Consider the following 19,507-nt stretch of genomic DNA (forward strand, 5'->3'; position numbering starts at 1 on the left):
GCAAAAGCTGTTGAAGTGGGCTGTGAAGATTTGAAGTTATAAATTGTTTCGTTGCCTTAGGGGAACAAATGGTTCACAGGTTCACCAAAAAAAAAAATCTTCATAAGAATATAGAAGCGCTACTGTTAATGTTTATAATGTGGTTTTAACCATATCAGTGACACTAGACTACGATTTATTAAGTATGAGAGTGACTTTGCCAGTTTTATAAGCTGAAATATCTCAACAATTACTCTGTTGTGTGATTTGGTAGAGGCACTCTTCCTTTGAATCCTTCCAACTTCCATTATGCCTGGATTTGATTCAGACAATACTATCCCCCAGAGGAGAAATCCTAATGACACCTGTGTAATCTTTTAAATGTCTCTGACTGTTGGGTAGATTGTCACAAAATCTGCTGCAAACATGCACAATGAATTTGGCAGCTCTCTAATTTTTCATCAGCACCATCTTCAAATCAACTTGTAAAAAACCTGTGGCATTCCCATCAGCTCAGCCAGACTTTTTTGGGGGTAATTAGCAAATGTTAGCACACCCATAACTAAACTGATATGGTGAACTGAGTAAACATTAACTGATTTATGAATGCAACAAAACACACTTTAAATAACTTCAATGACACTGTTTATTTATCACCACTTGGTCTGTGTATGTATATGTGTGTGCAATTCTTTGCGCCTCACCATCTTTGATGTTCATATGTACTGTATTTGTGTATGCCTTCCCTGTATGATTGCAAAACCCTTCAATATCTTGCCATGATAGCCCTCTGTCCTGTACATGATCAAATGTTCTGTTAGTAAAAATACACAACAGGCCAAAACAACTCAACTGGTTCTTTGCTACACACAGCAAGGCCCAGCACCTGTAAGTGGTGAAAAGTAACAATCAAATAAGATCAACTTAATTCTTGGTTCATGTGAAGGGGTTTTCTGAAGCACTCTCCCTTCACTTTAATCATCTTGATTTTGTAGCACTTGGTTTTATTAGATTGAATGACGATATGAGGTGTAGAAACTAACCAATGGTTACACAGTTTTCAGAAAAAAGTATATTGTATGCGTATATATATATATATAGTTATATATATAGATTTATATTCATTTATAAGCTTTTAAAATAGCACAGTAAACACTTTGCACACATGATAAAAACCACTGAATGTGTCTGATTGTTTATGTATAGGCCAATGGCATCAAGGGAACCACACCCTCATCAAAGGAAATTTCACTTTCTCTGCAGTCAGTCAGCTCAGGAAGGAACATCAGAACTGTTACTACTTCAGAAATGAGAACATTCATTTGTGTGTGTGTGTGTGTGTGTGTGTGTGTGTGTGTGTGTGTGTGTGTGTGTGTGTGTGTGTGCGTGTGTGTGTGTGGTTTTTTTATATATAGATAAACTGAACATGAGGCTAATGAGCTTCTTTTTCTACGCAGTGCTTTTGTTCAGAGCTCCTTCCTGAAGTGGCTTATCTGGAAAGATGATTGAACTCAGCGCTAGACCACATGTTCCTGTCTGTAATTGCAAGTTGGAATATTTTAGAGTTTGCACACTTTAACCACACAGAAAGAACAACAGAAACAAAAAAGAGAAGTTATATAAAGACAGTCAAGTCAAAAACCAGAGATACAGAATTTATAATACTTCACATTTTCTCTGCTTGCCCCTCTTTACCATGATTTTTTTTTCATACCTGTACAACATCTGCTCTCTCTCTCTCTCCTCTAATTGTCTCTCACTTTCACTCTGGCAGTTTGTCTCCTTCCCGCAACACAGTCTCTGTACAGCTGGCTTAGTGGTGACCATAGAAATAGCTAAAGGGTTCCGTGTGACGTTGGTTGAAGTTTGTACAGAAACATTTGTTTTTTTTTCTTTTTGTTTTTTTTCTTTATGTAAACAGGCACACACAAATTTCTAGAGGCTAACTCTTCAGTCAACAAAAACACCTCCTTGACTTAACCGTTCCCTCTTCATCACACATGATTTATATTCCTCTGTTTGTTTCAGTTCCTTTCCTCTGTCTGCTGATGACATTGTAATTTTCACATGGTCAAGAGTTTCGGCCCCGGTCTCAGTCCTGCTGAGAGAAATAAGGCCTTGGATTGCTCCTTTGATATCTAGAGGTTTACAGCTACTCAGTTTTTATTTCTCCTTTCCTCCCTCAGCAGACACAGCCAAGGCTTCGTTACAGTTCGCCACCCAAGATAATGAAGTTTAACCAAGGTTGCTGTTGTCCAGGTTGCCGTTTGTTTAGTTTTATTTCGCTGTCTCTAGCATCAGTGTTGGTGGTCTAGTAAAGGAATTCACGCTGTCTCCGACAGATCCACATGGAATGAGCTAGCAAATCCTTTTGCGGGCTGAAAAGACAGAGAACACACTCGTTAAGACAAATGACACCCTTTCCCTCGAGGCTTTTTAGTGACACAGGCGGCTCGAAATACCATCTCTTGAAGGATACGTGCCACAAAGGACTCTCTGTGAAGTTATTTATACACCCTAGAGGCTGGTTCTCACAGCATAATTGTAAAACTAATTTGGGAATTGGGTAAAAACATGTCTATCAGTGAAGATAAATGCTCCAAAATTTGGTGGCTACATGATGCATGCGTAGAAAATACACAGGGCACTAATTGATTCATTAATTACCTATAAATGGATCATTAAACATTTATAAATACTTTATCAAGACAACCCTGGTGATCAGAGTATTGCCATAGCAGCATAAGATGCTATTTTTAAAAGTAGAATATATTGCCTATTGTTTAATAAAGTCTCAGCTTCTGGGACTATTCTGATAGCCTATCTTCTTACAGAATGATGAACAGCAAAACCTTTGCTGTGGCACAGCGGGTCCATTTATTTCAACTGATAAGAAAAAATGGAGGTAACATCAAAAAAGTAAATTGAAATAAAATAAAGTTGTGAGTTTTGGACTGAGCAAATATGGAGCACATTTATCCTAACCCTGCAAGGCAGACGAGATGAGCAGACGCACAGGCAGCTATATTTGGAGCAAAACAAGCTCTAGCACCTAAAGGCTAAATACCAATTATTTTTCACACAGACCTGATGTGCAAGAAGAAGATTGCTTGCCTCTGTTAAGTCACAAACAAGAAAAAAGCAGGTTATGGTGCTCATCGTTTACCTGAGAGACAGCCCACAGTCAGCATGCAGTATCATGGAGGGTGGTGGTTAACATGATGGTGACTTGACTGGAAATGACTTCTCTACTGAATGTGTATATCAAATCCATTCTCTACTCTTAGAGCTAATAGAATATTCAAGTAATGTGGGAGCCTGGAAAGCAATTGAAGGTGCTAAGAAGTGTCCAGCCATCCTTTTTTTCCCCTTGCTTTCCTTAGAAATGCAAACTGGAAACTGAAGTCTCAATTTTAGTGGTTCAGTGATTATCAATATTTTTCTTTTGCCAAATTAAACTTACTTTATACTGCAATAGTTTCCTGCCTTCTTGCAGAAAACTTGTGTACGTGACATTGCCAACTGAAATATTTTGACCTCATTGTTGACAGCCCATCTCACCCACTCTTATTTATGTCATGTATTGATCCACAAGCAAGCAAGTATAGATACTCAACAGTTCCTTTGTAGAACAAAATGGACTTCAGTCCTTGTGAAGAAGAAGCAGCAGCGTGGGTTGTGTTTCACCTTTTGAGCTATTCAGTAAGGAAGTCATCATGCTCGAGCAAAATGTTGAGCAAATGGAAAAAGATGTCCTCTACATCATGAGATGATCTGTCTTTTGTTTGCTCTTTGCATGCTCCAATCACACAATGTAGATATGTGGAAACATGACGTGTGCTTGTTTTGACAACCTTTACTTATATGAGCATCAGATAAAAAGGATTTTGAGGGGAGAATTTGGAAAAAAGGAAAAAGAAAGGGGCAACAGCAAATTAACACAAGTCCAATTCATTTTTTTTATTATTATTTTAGAATAAGTCACATAATTACAAGCAGCATTTAGGGTTAGGGTGAGGTTGATTAACAATTTGAGTGTCTTTTGGAGAAGGACAGTTAGAAATAGTTTACATTTTACAATTGATAAAATTAATGATAATTTACAAAAAAAAACAAAATCAAAAAACTTAACAGAACGATATAACAAAAGATAAAGCCGTAATTTTAAACTCCTTAATAAAAGAAGAAATAAAAGTTGATGAACATCATTAAAAAAGTCCAGATCAGAATCAAGAGGCAGATTCATTGTCCCCTCCTTTAGTATCTGTACTGGACCAGACCAAAGTCATAGGGTCCCAGGGACCTTTCATACTGATACTCACAGAGAAAGGTGGGTTTGTATGGTAGGGTCCCCCTATCATACTCTTTCCTCTCTAGCGTGCTGGAGCTGTACTGCTGTTGCTGCTGATGGAGATGATGGTGAAGGCTGTGGTGTGACTGTGACCTTTGGCCGTCCTTGCCAAAGGTGGAGAATGACCTATCGTTGGACGAGGCAGTGGACGAGGTCATGGTGAGTTGGTCGGAGAGGTTGACAGAGGAGGGTACCTCAGTGTCGGGCAGTGTGGCATCCATGCCGGGGACATGCAGATTGCTACGGTAGTCCGGCCCCTGACGCCCATCTGATGGCACAAAGGATGGCATCCAGCAGCGGTCAGAGTGACCCAGGGCCTTGCACTCTTCTGTACAGTTGGAGAACAGGTCAGTGCCTATAGAGAGTATTCAGAGAGAGGATGCCAAGTGCAAATGAAGAAAGCACAAATGGAAAGCCAGAAATGTTGATGGAGGACAATAAGTAAGAAAAAAGGAATGGGGTGATGATAAAAGAAGCAGTACAAATATTTGGAGTGGAAAGGGGAGATGGAGGGAGAGATGAGTGAAAGAAGAAGAGAGAACACAAGTTAGCAATCATTTGCCAATGTCGCAAGCAGAAAAAGTGCTGCAAAAGCTATTCATCAAAGAGACAAGGCCAACATTGATGAAGCGAATTGTTTGTTTTCTTCCTCACCCCATTCATTCCGAATGAAATGTGCAATCAAAGTGATGTGGTGTTGAGAAAACATTTCAACCCCCCCACCCCCGACATCAACATCCTCAGTCTCACAATTGATTTTGAAACACCAGGAGACAAAATGCGAATCTATATTCCTTCGTCTGTACACAAAAAACGATAATTATGTTAAGAAATGTGCCACAAAACCAACAAAATAGTCACTGGCTACATAACCACACTCTAATGTCAATCATCCCTATACCAACCGACAAAGTGTGTAATTGACACACAGCTTCTGCCAAAAACAAAAGACCACATAAAAAAGATCAAATCAACATCTGAAATGATATAATAGATTGTCAAACACACTCACGCATAAACACCAAGCATGAAGGAAGTACCAGTTGTGTTAATTAAACTGTCTCTGTGTCAGAGTGTGTGTGTGCTCATGTGCATAGTGGATTGTAGTTTTCCCGGCTCTCCAGTGAAATCTGGATGGTTTAGGAAAGCCTTCAAATGGCGTGATCAAAGCAGGAGATGATCGGTTTTGGGTGAGAAGAGGAAAGAGATCTGTTTCATAAGGAAAGGGGAAAAAAAGAGCAAGGGAAAGAAAGTGGGCGATAATTCCCTGTGGCTGAGTGGGTTTCAGATCTATTCTACTGATCCATTCAACTGATAGTGTCTCTATTGCTCCATTACTAACAGTACACATGTACACACACAAACAAAATAATGTTAGAGAAAAAGCAGAGAAGCTAGACTCTTTTCATATTTTTTGAGAGGGTTGGGGTGTGTGGGAGAGTCTGTATAGTCAGTAGTGATCAGTGCAGTCATGTCAACGAATAAATGTGTTAATATTATCTGCCATCTACAGAGCATGTTTTTTTCTGCCATTTCCACAACCTGTCATGGATTACAGATCATTTGAACCTATACATTCTTTTCTAAAAGACGAGAACTGAGTACAGAAGAAAGTATCCATAAGGTTCATATTGTTAGTTAAGTTTTGTTTGTTCTGTCTGGTAGATTGCAACTGCTCTGCTGTTTGTTATATTTCAGTATCATGACAATTTACAAATAAATAAATAAATAAACAAAATGAAGTTGCCCTGTTTCCATGTGTTCAATATAATGATCTGAGCAATCATCAGCAACAAAAGGTACCACCCGCACTTTCTGAACTTATTTTGGTGACCTCACAGGCTATATGCATACTTGCAAATGTTAGTCAAGGCAAAATAGCACTTGTACCTCCTTCTCATGTTTATCAAATTAAAATAAATTAATTGTAGTTCTAGTTAATGTTCTTCTGAACAATGCTAGACTAAATCTTAAGTGCACAAATGCAATAAAGCTGATTCCCTTGTTGTGGAGACAGAATACAGTATCTTTCATCATCTGGAAAGTATTATGTAGGCTTAATGCATCAATAATAAAGCTGAGATTTAGGTAGGATTTTTTTGTCTGTCATTTTTATGTTAAGTGGGATAACTGGTTTCACTGTTTATGGATGCATTTATTTATTTATGTATTTATTTATTGAACTGCAACTAAGGTAATCCTTGAAAATACTGAAGATGGGGAAAAAGGCTAAAAAATGATGAGATGAGAACAGCCAGTAAACGGTTACGTATTTCGAAATAACCTTAAAATTAATTAAATCTAATTCGATGCAAATTATTAAACATACAACAAAAACATTATTGTAGTTTTGACTCTGTTGTGTTATACATCGCCAGTAAATATTGACCACTGCATATGTAAATAACACAGCAATATCAGTCTTTATATTGTCAGAACTACCACTACAACAGATCCCATTTCCTTCTATTTGTGCGCGTCGTATGAATCTAATCTTGCTAATTCATGCCTCATGGGGAGCGAGAGAGGCACAAGACTGTGCAGTGACCAGAGAGCTAGAGACAACAAGGGCCAAGCAGACTGGGGGGAGTCACAGATTTCAGAAACAGAGACAGCAGGCGGGCAAAACAGCAAGACTGCAGGAACCATAAGGAACGAGAGGGGAAACCTGGGCAATCACAGATGGAAAGAGCAATGGCCAGAAAAGACAAGGGAGACCCAAACCTTACAGATGGATATGGGAAAAGGGCTAGAGAGAGATGGGCTGAGTTGGAGGCTGGCTTTGATTTACCAGAAACAGCGTTACAAATGTCCAATTAAACATTAGCTTTTATGTGCTTCAACCCTATTTCACAAATATTTTTTAAACATTCATTCAGATGCCACTTTTCTAATTCTAATTATTCAAGGCTGTGTGGAGCAGCTGCCTTATCCGAGTTTAAATAGTTTAAAAATAAATATGTGTTAGAGCTGACAAGTTCTTTGTTTAGTATTTTACCTTACATATTTTGTTTGATTACGAAAGATTTAAAGTCATGAGATATGTTTTTAGTTTGTATACACTGTCTGGTTTGATTGCCCCATGAGTAAGCACAAGTCACAGGTTTTTGCTGCCAAAGGGTGCATTTGTTTTTTATCATAGGAGGGATGTGGCTCAGTGGCAGCACAAACCGATCCGATGGAGAAGAAAATGAAAAATCTCTCAATTCCATCAGGACTAGTCCAGGAAAAGCTGCTCCAGGAGATATTTGTAATGCTGATTCAATTTTTGAGTGGCGTTTACTTCAATTTACCCTCCAATTCACCCCAAGAACTAATGTATATTTATGGTGTCTTTAAAGGCTGGGTGCATATAAATTATGGTATTTCTGTTAATTCCCACTTTTATATTTGCCCTTTAGCCTTTTAATGGACTATTCAGAAATGTCTCTTCTCACACGTGAAGGGCGTTGACCTCAGGCCACTTTCTGTCATTTCTGAGGTATTGTGTGGATAAAGAAATTGGGTGTCATAATGCATACATATATACATTCTTAAATGTATAAACAAACGAGCAGGAAGACTGAAGCACAGGTGCGTAAACCAGACATATATTTGGCAGAAACCACATGGTACCCACACCTGCATACCAATAAAAAGTTAATACTGAAGGATTATAAGAGAAAAGGTCTGTTTGTTCCGTATTTCTCAGTTCGCATTGTACTCTGGAGATGATGTAAAAATATAGTCTGCTCTGCACTGTTTACCATATATCAGGCTGAAAGTCGTGTCACAGCTTCCGAAATGCTCAGTGATTTTTTTGCCTGCCAACTCACTCTTGAAAAATGACAACGTGAACATATATGTTTGCAAACACACATACATGCTTGAAATACTCCATTAATACAGAGATATGTAAATTTACACGAGTAAACAGACAGGGCATGCATACATGACACCAAGTAGCTGTTGATCCCCGTGAAGCACCTTTTCCTCCTCAGGCAGGAAGAAAAACAACAACCAAAACAGTGACTGGCAATGACAGGCCCTGCCAGCAGCCCTATCTCTCATTGTGACCTCATCAGGCAGGAAGAACACACATACGCATTCTCACATGCGCATGCAGGAGACAATGTAAACGATGCTACACAATAAAAACGTGATCTACTTGCTAATAAGCAATCAGCACTTCTGTTCTTTTTTCTTTTCCTTTTTTCCCCCATTACAACTCTGCATGTTTCTGAAATCCCTTGTTGGTGTGATTTGACTAATTGCGCTGTCTGACATACATCCAGCAACAGGGAGCAAGGAAATAAAGGAAAACAATTTCTCAGGAAAACACAAGCCTCTAGTTTGAATTCATTTTGTGGGTTTACACTTAGATTTGCAGTCTCTCATTCTCTATTAGTTCCTATGAGTTTCTTTCCTTTCGTCCTCTGTCTCTCATTATTTTCTGTCACATGTAATTCTCCTTCTTTCCTCTCCTTGCCTGTTGCTTTTTCTCTCCTTATTTTGTTTTCTCCACCCTTAAAAAAAGAGCACTGCTGATCCCCCAGGTGGAGGGTGTCTTCTATCCATACCTCTGTTTTTCATCTTGTCCTCCACTGCTCCAGAGAGAATACAGACACAAAACATCAATATTTGGACAGCAGCAGCGTACGGCAGGGGAGTAGCAGAGCTTCCTTACATGAGTTGGCCAGAGAAGCTGTGATGAGTAAACCAGAGACCTCCCAAGGCCAAAACAGAACAAGATGGCTCTCACAATTCTAGACGTAATGACAGACAGAAAAGAATGTTCCTAGCTACCATTTTCAATGTTTGTTAGGCAGCAACTAGGCTGGGATGGAGAGCCAAGATGGCCCCTCCTGTAACAGTCACTGCTTGATTAATATCACCCTTTAGATCATAAGTGCAAAGGGACAGGTTGTATGATTTGGACCTTTGTTGTATGCCAAGAATTACAGTGTATAGCTATAACTATTCTTTGACAATAGAACTTCTGACAGCATCGTTCTACAAAATTCTGATTTATTACTACTTAGCTTTTCTTTTCTTATTTCTGGCCTTCAGATGTTATTATAAAATTGCACTCAGAGACTATTGTTTCTAATATTTTGCCTAATCTATGTATCGTGATGTCCTACTCTTTTTTTAATAGGTTTATTCAGGCAAGCTATACCAGATGTTCAGTGACATTAATTTCCTGGAGAGAAAATGTGTGTTACTCATGGCCAAAGCATGTTTATGACTCCCCCAGAGTTTGCAAATAGTCTTACGGCCTTACCTTTTACTTTGAAATTTTCAAGGCCTCATGTGAGGAAAAAAGAATACAATACTCAATACAATACTCTTTCACTTTTGATCTTGAGTTTTTAACAGATTCAAGGTATGTCCATGTACAGGCACTACAGCCATACTTGTGTCCTCTTTTTTCAATCACTTCAGGGTTAAAAACACATTCAGTTTATTCAAAAGCCATACCCTATTTATACTGAAGAGGGTATTCATCAAGGTGCTAAAGTTGTTTGAGTGTATTAGTAATCACTGCAGGACATGTTCCTACTGTGGTTTCTTTTTCACACAGAGAATCCTCTTCCATCTACCTTAGCCATGTTACAAAGAGGTCATTCAAAATGGAAACTGTTTAAGTGCTTCCTCAGAGATAAGAAAGACATCTTGCAGGAATCTGAGCAATCTCGTCAATTAGTTAATCAAACTGATTGCCAGAATTCTCTTTTATCTTTCTCTGCTCTGATTTGTATTGACTATTTTTGAATTCAACACATGAGTCGTGTTAGTAGAAGAGATGCCATGTCCGCCTATTTCAGGTAGAATGCAAAGCAATTTTTTAATGAGAAAATGTTTATTTTTTTTATTCTGTTTCCTGCAGAAGATTTTGCAGCGAGCTCTTTTCAAATTCTTCCAATTCAAAGGCAATAAGTGTGGATCTACACAATGATTTCACCAAACTTCCATCATGCCATCTTTATTCAGAGGTTGCACATTTAAGAAAGTGTTCTGCTGTCATTGTTTCTTGTTAAAAGAGCCGTTCCTTAAGAACGGTGATTTTAAGCACAAAATTGCTAAACATTTGCTGATTCCAGTGTTGTTGCTTTTTTTATATGATAGTAAACTACATATCCTTTGGACTGGTGGTCAAGACAAACAAGCAATTTTGTAACAATGTTTTTAGGCATTAAACCATTTAGAGCTTTGAAATGATTTCAGTCAGAAATTAAACTAAATAAATGATGAAAAACATGATGCACAGCCAACTGATGACACAATAATTGTTAGTTGCAGCCTTTGTCTGGTGTTACTATTTTAACTACTGACTTGAAAAGGTTTTCATGAGTGAAAGCTTTTCGGTTATGACTGTTTGCCTTTTGTTTGTCATTTTCACCTAAGCAAAGGAAATGTCTTCCGAATGCATTTGTGTATTTTCTTCCCCGCAACTCCTTTTCGTTCGAGTTTCCTTTATGCAAGCTTTTAAACTAAAACTTGAGATGTTCTCTTAATCATCTCACAGATTGCATTTATTTGTTTATGACATTCTTTTGGCATAAATCTATATTTCTATACAAACCAGTTGCCCTTTAGTGTCTGGGACAATGAGAGAAGGTGGTATCAAAACACTGTGTGCTAAATTCCTCTGACAGCTTACTGACATGGGAAACTGCAACACTGTGGCCGCCACTAATTCATAATCAGCCATCTAATACACCGTTGCCACAGTGATTTAATTGTCTCATTTGTCACGGCTGTTGTTCTCACCATAACAAACGTCATGATAATGATCATTTCCAGTCTCCCACCCGTCACGCAGTCTTCCACAGCTGATCGAATGTTTCTGTGAAGCCAATTTTTTTTTCCTGATGAATATTTTATCCTCTCTTAAGTGTCACCTTTTTTTCATACGTTCACTCACTCCTGTTGTCACCTCCAATTTAGATGATGGGAGAGCAGTGTATAATTTGGGAAAAAGAAGTCTTGGGATATAAAAGTTGTGGCAGTCAGTCAATAGTGCTTCAGCTGTTGATGAACCAGTGCCTCACTGCAGACACGCTGCTTTGAGAAAAAGCCATTTGCCCACTTTTTAAAGGTATCTGGTGGCTCACAGGCAGTGTCCCTTTGATTTAAAACCACGTCAGGAGACTTATTTTCTAAAGTGTCAGCCGAGCGGCCGAGCGGAAAGCTAAGGCAGGTGTAGTTGATGATATGCCAACTGGAAATGGTTTTCCCTTGATTTGAAATATTCTGAGGTGCACAAAAAAGGAGAGTGTGCTGTGTGGTCCCATGAGGAAACCTTGCCTCTAACCCTCCTTTGATAATTGCTATGCAAAGGATCTAGAAATGAATTACTGATCAGCCGAGTGTTGCGGAGAGCCAACGTGTGGGGGAGACAGAATGAAGGATGAGACCCTGCCACAAACCCAAGAAAAGAATATGTGTGTGTCAGGCAAACGCATGCACACACAGAACGCAAGGATATTAAGTGTTATCTAGGCATAGTCATGTCAAACACACACATATATATGTATGTGTGTGTGTGTGTGTGTGTGTGTGTGTGTGTTCACAGCCAAACATATGGTTGTGAACACAGGTTCTCAAGAAACACATAAAAGTACATCAGGTCAGTACAAAGTCATCATGGCTCAGGCTTTGGCAGTCTGGCTTTCTACTCGCACTAAACACAAAACTCATACAGGAAACAGCACATAATAACACAACTAAACTTACAGAAGCATGCAATCCACATAAGACAACCAACAGCATTCCTGTCCCTGTATATTATTAAGTAACACAGAGAAAAACAGAGACACAAATGAGCAGTATGTACACCTATATAGAGAAAATATATATAGATGGCAAAGTGCCAACTGCTTTCCTCTTAAACTGAATCTCATTTAAGCTTCACACAGCACCATCTCAAAGGAGAAAGCCGTTTCAATACAGACATCATCACTGAGCCTTGTGTTCTACACAGCACACACACAAGCAGATTCAATACAGGTATCATGTATACACCTACATATTAAATCAGACAATGGTATACCTTTACACCTACACAGACACACACTCCATCTGGTTTTGTTTACAGAAGTCTGAGAAACTCAAGTGTCCCTCTTTCCAAAATACCAGTCGTGTGATATTACCTCCCATGGAGTGTTAAGCTGTTCCCTTCTAAATCCAACATGCGGACCAAATGTTGGTTTCCTGGTATGAAATACAGAGTACAGCACCAACTGTGTACACTCCCAGACCAGTGCCAAATGAGGTTTCTAGGAGCCAAATAAAGCTGAAGAAACATGTTACCGATTCAAAAATGTAGGTCTGTAACTATACTAGCAAATCGTCACAAAGGAATTCAAGACAATTTTCCACATAACATAAGTGTTAAAGTACAGTCTCAGACTTGTCCAGGATCATGTTAGGACTTATTCCTTTCTGAAGTTTGCGGCTACTGGCTAGCAGAATATATTGAGACATATATCACATATTTATACATCCAATGTTCCTTGTTGTCTTTTTTTTTTTTTTAATCTGATCTGCTGGTTAACATTGGGCAAAATGCTTGAAGAACAGCCAAATGCTACATGCATTCCAACAAGAGGTGTATGTTTAAGCAAACCCATTAATCGTTTCACAAGGGGTTTTTTCTGATAAAAAAATAAGGGAGTTTTGGATTTCTTCCGATTCTGTATTTCAGTCAGTCGCACAGTTTGACCTTCCCAGCCTGTTTCATGAGCGAGGGCAGAGAGTGACACTACCACTGCTGCATACTGGCTCTCTATTTTGGCTTCGTTCATTAATAATGTCAAACACAGGAGAGCCTAATGAGGGACCATTCACTATCCTACAACACCTATCTGATCTTTTCTATTTGTATTCTCAGCATTGATATGATATTTGGCTGGCTCCCGTCTAGACAGGGGTCTTACACGCGTCGTGTGGAACAATCCCTCAGAAGGAAAGGGCAGTTCAATATGAAATGAGATTTTGTATTGCTCCACTTTTTGCCTGACTCCACTTTGATCAATAAACAGGTAAAAACCTAATAGAATTTTAGATAGAACAAGGCTAGCCTTATGATAAGACCCAAAGACATGTCTAAAGAAATCTGCGTTGTTTTAAAGTGTAAAAGAGAAATGAGTGAGTAAACAGATCTGAAGTGTGAGTGTAGGTGGGGAAATGTTACCTAATCCTGATATTTTACCTTTATTTTAGCTGTAAAAGCTACAAAAAAATGCAAAAGGTACTAATATTTTTTGATAAGCAGAATCTATACATCAAAGGTAGTACAACAACCCAAGTGTAATGCTGATTGAAATGCTTCTCATTATATCAATTTAGCTTTAATGCCTTTCATTTCACTTCAGTGAGGATATTGATTTGTGCCACCAAAGCACTATAGGCCTCACACTGCCTTAGTGCCATTTGCTGTCCTTTCAGCACCACTTCATGCTGAAACAGCAGCAGACTTAAAACGAAAGCAGTCGGAATGCAAGGAAGGAAGAAAGAGAAGAGATTTCCCCCCAAATGTCCCTCCTTTTCACCCGGCTGTGAAATGTAATCAACACCTTTGGCGCCCAGTTTGTGCCAGCAAGCAACCTCGGAGTCTAGGCCTTCGCACTCTCTCAAATTAAGGAAATTAAAAGTCACCGGTCCGCACCAACAATTCAGCATTATCCCATTCACAATAACAAACACACACTATTGAAACAGATCAGTGTAGGGTATGTGAGGGCTAATATGTTGGTGTAATTATGTGGGGTAACTCACCGGCTGAATGACCCCGGTTTGTGGCATCGTGGTCACTGTCACCCTGTTCGCTGTCACCGTGACCACTGTCTTTGGAGCTAACAATATCTGCTTCTTGAAATGCCGAACTAAAAGAGGCAGTGGGGAGGGCAGAGAGTTGAGGTATGAAAATAGTAATAGGGCAGAAGGAGAGAGGTTGAGACAGGGAAGCAGGAGACGAAGAGAGAAGCCAGGATTAAAAGGGAAAGGAGAAGGAGTGGGAGAGTCAGAAATCAACACCACATTAATATAGTCACGGTGGCCATCAAGAGTCTAAATTGGATGTTACACATGGCATGTAATGAAATCCAGCATTAGAGCTTTAATAGACGCTACTCCGTCAGTTATGGGACTGATGCCAAATTGAAGATGAGTGTTATGGATACACTGGGAACAGTGTAGCCTCTCAAAGCCACAATTAAGGATGCAGAATATATGGGATTCACACTGATGGTTGTAATATTCATTTTTATAGACATATGAATAGGTTGTGGCTCCATGAGGCATATTGAATGTTACAGGTCTTCTGATGGTGGATTGTGTGTGGCTCTTTAGGCTCTGTGATTTGGCGATGTTTCAGTGTCTGTGCGTGTGTCGCTAAATGTGTGCTTTTCACTACCTGTTGACACGTCTGGGTCTGTCCACAAGATAGCTGAGTTCTGCTCGTTGGTGTTTTGTCTAGAAAACCCACAGACAACATTGGTCACATGTGATGCCGAATAAACAGAGGAGAGAGACATATGTTTCAAAATAAGAGAAGCATTTAAAAACATGTATGGATACACTTGATGTCAACGTGTAACTGTGTAGAATAAGTTGTGGCTATGTGAGGCGGGTTACCGACGGTGCGCGCATCCACTTGGTGAGTGAGTGGGCGAGAGGAGAGGAGAGTAGGGGAGAGTAGGTTAGGGAGGCGATTGAATGCGTAAATGATTGAGCCGCGCGATGCTGAAACTGAACAACCTTTGTTCACCGTGCTGCCGTGCTGGGTTGTGCACGGAATACTTAACGCACAGAAAAGGCAAGGCTGTGACTGGCTGTCTGGCTCCAGTCCAGCCAAACCGCAATCAACAAAAAGCCCCAACTCCACAGCTCCGCTGGCAGAACGCACAGACTGAGCACATCAAGGCTATTGAAGCCGCTGGTCTCATATTCTTATAGATTCTTATATTTGCCACGCAAACTTTATAACCTCCTGGGGACATGTGCAGTATTTTGTTTATTTATTTTTTAAAAGATCCACTGTTAGGAAAAGATTCTGGCGTTGCTAAACCAGCAGAACGAAACGCTCTCCGGGCGATTTTTTTCTTTGCACATTATAGTGCTTTATTGATGACATACTCCCTTCTGTGTAATTAAAAAAAAAATACATTCGTTTGAATGACCAATATAAGTTCCACAACTCTCCAACGTGTAGCCTAAAATTCATTAATTATTAAAATACATTTGTAAAATTCACAAATTACACTGTAGGCCCTTAAGTGGGGACTGGTTAATATGTGCGTCAAATTAAATCGTTTTTACTGAATAAAGAATAAACATTAAATAAAACACGTTCTTCAACTTGGTGGTCTAAAGAAATTGGCAAGTAAAGAAAAATATCTGGCGCACTCAACTTTTTCGCACGACGTAAAGGGTGATCTGACAGCAATCTGTTGCAACAAAAAAAAAAAAAAAAAGACTACCAGATTTAAAAACTGACATGTCCAGTCACCATTAAGCATGACGGCGGTTAAAGGCCACTAAGCACAACAGCCAATGGCACATTCCTTTATAAGTCTTTTGCGAGAGTTTGACATTAGAACAGCTTTTCATGCCTAAAAACTGGGTTAACTGTTGAAATTGGGGTTTTGTGCTCTTTTGATGCAGCTCAAAATGTAGCCCAGAGAGACTACTAATGCTGATTCAGTCCTCTCTTACCTCATTAGACAGGATACTGCCATTAGATATGATGTCCGGCTGTTGGTCACTGTAACCAGTGACTATGGCGCCGCAGGGGTTGGTGTGATCTGTGTCAGTGCTGCGAGAGGGGCTGCATGGTTTCAGAAACATCAGATCCGTTTTGGCAGATTCCGGTGTCAGACACACCTGGTAGCAGTAGGAATTCTGGTTTTGGTGATGGTGGGAGCCGAACCCCCCTCCTACGCCGCCTACACCAGACTCCTCCACGGGCACCTGCCCCACGGGCCCGACTCCTGACGTTACATTGGTGCTCTGAACTAACATGATGTCGGATTTACTTAGCTTTTTCTGTTTACGGCCACGAGCCTGCCTGCTGCAGCACGAGCCACAGCACAGGCAGCAGTCACCAGCAAGCAGGCACGTGTATATGTTGAGCTTCTTGTCCTTTTGGCAGCGCACGGCCAGCACGATCATGGCCAGTAGGAAGATAAAAGAAACAGAGCCCAGGGCAATGATGAGAATTAGGGTGAGGTCAAGGGAGGTCTCTTTTGTCTTGGAAGCTGAGCCGCGATCGACACCGCGGCCTTCATTCACGCTGTCCACTAAAATTACACTCACACTGGCAGAGGAGGACAAAGGTGGCTGCCCGTGGTCCCTCACTTCGATCAGCAGGTCATAGTAGCCCTGGGGATCCCGTTTGGGAGATATCCTGCGGGCTGTTCGTAGTTCCCCTGTCCTCCAGTCCATGCGGAACATTCCCATCTCGTTGCCCCGTAGGATGCTATATGACAGGCGTGCGTTCTCTCCATCATCTGCATCCATGGCCACAATGCGCGTCACTAGATAGCCTGGTTCCGCAGAGCGTGGCAGGTGCTCTTTGGCTGTGCCGTTTTTGCCGATAGGGGCTATCACAGTAGGAGCGTTGTCATTTTGGTCAACTATGATCACATTTACAGTAGCGTTGGAGAAGAGCTCGGGAGCACCTGAGTCCTTAGCCTGGACCATGAAACTGAACTCCTTCAGCTGCTCGTAATCAAAAGAGCGTAGTGCGTAAAGGTAGCCAGTGTCCTGATTTATTGACACATACGTGTCCACGGACATGCCCTGTATGTCACACTCCAATATGGAGTAGGTAATAAGAGCATTTTGTCCTACATCGGGGTCCAAAGCGCTCACGGCGTGAATGAAAGCACCGGGCACGTTATTCTCAGTCACATATACATCATAAACAGCCTGCGTAAATCGGGGCGCGTTGTCATTCTCGTCGGAGACGTGCACTTTAATTGACTTGCTGGTAGCCAGGGAAGGCTGACCTTTGTCTTTAGCCACCACGGTTATGGTGTATGAATCTGTGTTCTCTCTGTCCAACGGTCCGTCTGTCACAATGGTGTAATAGTTTTTAAAGGAAGATTTCAGCTTAAAAGGAACATCCCCTAAAATTTCACAGCTCATTTGTCCATTCTCATCAGAATCCCTGTCCGAGACGCTAAAAAGTGCGATCACGGTGCCCGGGGCGTCCTGCTCGCTCACAGATTCAGTCACAGTGCTGAAACCGATCTCTGGTGTGTTGTCGTTCACGTCCACGAGTTTGACAAGCACTTTGCAGTGCGCGGGGACCGCATTAGCTCCCAGATCTTTAGCCTGAACATAGATCTGGTGCGTGACACTCTCTTCATAGTCCACCTCACCCGCTACCTCTATCCTACCCGTTCTGGCATCAATGTTGAATAATTCCTTTATCCGCGGTGTGTTATGATTGCTGAAAGAATAAACGATCTCTCCGTTTTGTCCCTCATCAACATCAGTAGCATTGAGCTGAATCACGAGAGTGCCCACGGGTGAGTTTTCCCGCAGATTAACCGTGTACACGGACTGGTCAAACGTGGGCGCGTTGTCGTTAGAGTCCAGAACTTTAACGACCAAGAGAGCTGTCCCGGTCCGCTGCGGGATGCCCCCATCCACAGCCGTCAGTACATAGCGGTGCACTGCCTGCTGCTCTCTGTCCAGCGGTTTCTCCAATACCAGCTCCGCAAACTTGTTCCCGTCGCTCTGTGTTTGCACGTCAAGGTAAAAATAGTTGTTATTCGTTATGGCATATGTACTGAGCGCGTTTGTGCCAACGTCAGGGTCGAAGGCGTTCTCCACCGGGAAACGGGTCCCGGGAATAGCGCTTTCCGAGATTTCCACAGAAATGTCTGTTTCAGGAAATCTGGGTGGATTGTCGTTGATATCCATCACCTCAATCTCCACGCGAAAGAGCTCCAATGGATTTTCCAGAAACACCTCCAGGTGCAATAGGCACTGGGTGGTCTGCTTACAAATTTGTTCCCGGTCAATTTTTTCTTTCACCACGAGCGCACCGTTCTCTAAGTTCACCTCCAGATAAGGTGTCCGTGAACTAGGCACAGTCTGAAAGTGGCGAGCGGAAAGTTTGGTAATGTCCAGCCCCAAATCCTCTGCAATATTCCCAACCACAGAGCCCGGTTCCTGCTCCTCTGGCACCGTGTAGCGTAGCTGAGAGGCAGCTCCATCCAGAGTGGAGAGCAGGAATATTAACCAAATCATCTCCTCTGCCTCTGTCCAAGTGCACTTCAAAACGGAAAAAAATAAATGTTATTCCCTCTTCTCACAAGAAATGAGCATTTCCCATTTTCTCTGTCCGTAAAAGGGCAGTGAAATAAACAGCAACAAGGCTGCACGACTTTGAAATTCCTCTCCTCTGCCTCAGGTCAGTGGAACATTGTGTCGTTTCAGCTGTGAGAAGCACAGCCATTTGATCCGAGCTTCTCTGTTTTAATCAATTCAGCACCGGTCTGTGAGTTTTGGCGTCAGCGCAAACATTGCAGGCTGGAGCCAGGACGCATAGCCAACTCATAGCCTCTGCACAGAACAGACTGCCCCTTCTTCACAGAAAAAAAGTCACAAAACAAAACAGGAAATTCCACACCAGCAGAGAAAGAACGCAAAAAGTCCTATTTATGCACAACCGAAATCAGCAACAAATATAACTTCTAAAGAAAGCCTGGCGAATAACACGACTTTCTCCCTATCTTTCTCTATGAGGATGTAATCACTGCGCCTAAGCGCTCAAAGCGGATGATGTTCTCAGCTCGGCTTCTGTAAAGCAAGTGTGAGCAGCGAGGTTGGTTTTGCGCACAGCTCCTTTCCCCACCAGCCAATGATATTCTCAAACAGCGGGTGTAATGGCACCTGATTGGGGCTCCGCAACGCCAGCCAGAGAACACATCGGACCCTCATAACAAAACCAGTTAAGTGCCGCTGCGCTCCTCTCCTCTCCTCGCCTCCCCTCTTTCCTCCAGGCCCAGCCTCAGTTGTAGCAGGGAAATTAAATGTTTTACACATCCAGTGAATTAAGAAAGTTGAATAATAGTGGGTGCTAGTTGGCGTTGGCGGGGCTGTGTAGATAAAACTGAAGCTTCCGTCGAAATAGTGGATTTTTGGAAAAGTTTTTTTTTTACCTTATTTTTATTACTA

The 19,507-nt window shown here is 41.2% G+C and overlaps 1 protein-coding gene across 2 annotated transcripts; it reads right to left on the bottom strand.

The window, feature by feature from the left end:
* Positions 1-607: 607 nt before the first annotated feature.
* pcdh10a (protocadherin 10a) lies at positions 608-19,156 on the bottom strand. 2 transcript variants are annotated; one of them, XM_084930397.1, is made up of 5 exons: positions 16,031-19,156; positions 14,730-14,788; positions 14,093-14,199; positions 4,525-4,685; positions 608-2,357 (listed from the first exon to the last, which is right to left on the bottom strand). In XM_084930397.1, exons 1-5 carry the CDS (start codon positions 18,575-18,577, stop codon positions 2,304-2,306), a joined length of 2,928 nt encoding a protein of 975 aa, XP_084786523.1. In that variant the 5' UTR covers positions 18,578-19,156; the 3' UTR covers positions 608-2,303. The 2 variants fall into 2 exon arrangements, with proteins under 2 accessions (XP_084786523.1, XP_084786521.1); XM_084930395.1 differs by having other exon boundaries at positions 4,302-4,685.
* Positions 19,157-19,507: the final 351 nt, after the last annotated feature.

Source organism: Perissodus microlepis, chromosome 6, assembly GCF_051167445.1.
Source record: "Perissodus microlepis isolate ML-2025 ecotype Zambia chromosome 6, ASM5116744v1, whole genome shotgun sequence".
Classification (NCBI taxonomy): Eukaryota; Metazoa; Chordata; class Actinopteri; order Cichliformes; family Cichlidae; genus Perissodus; species Perissodus microlepis.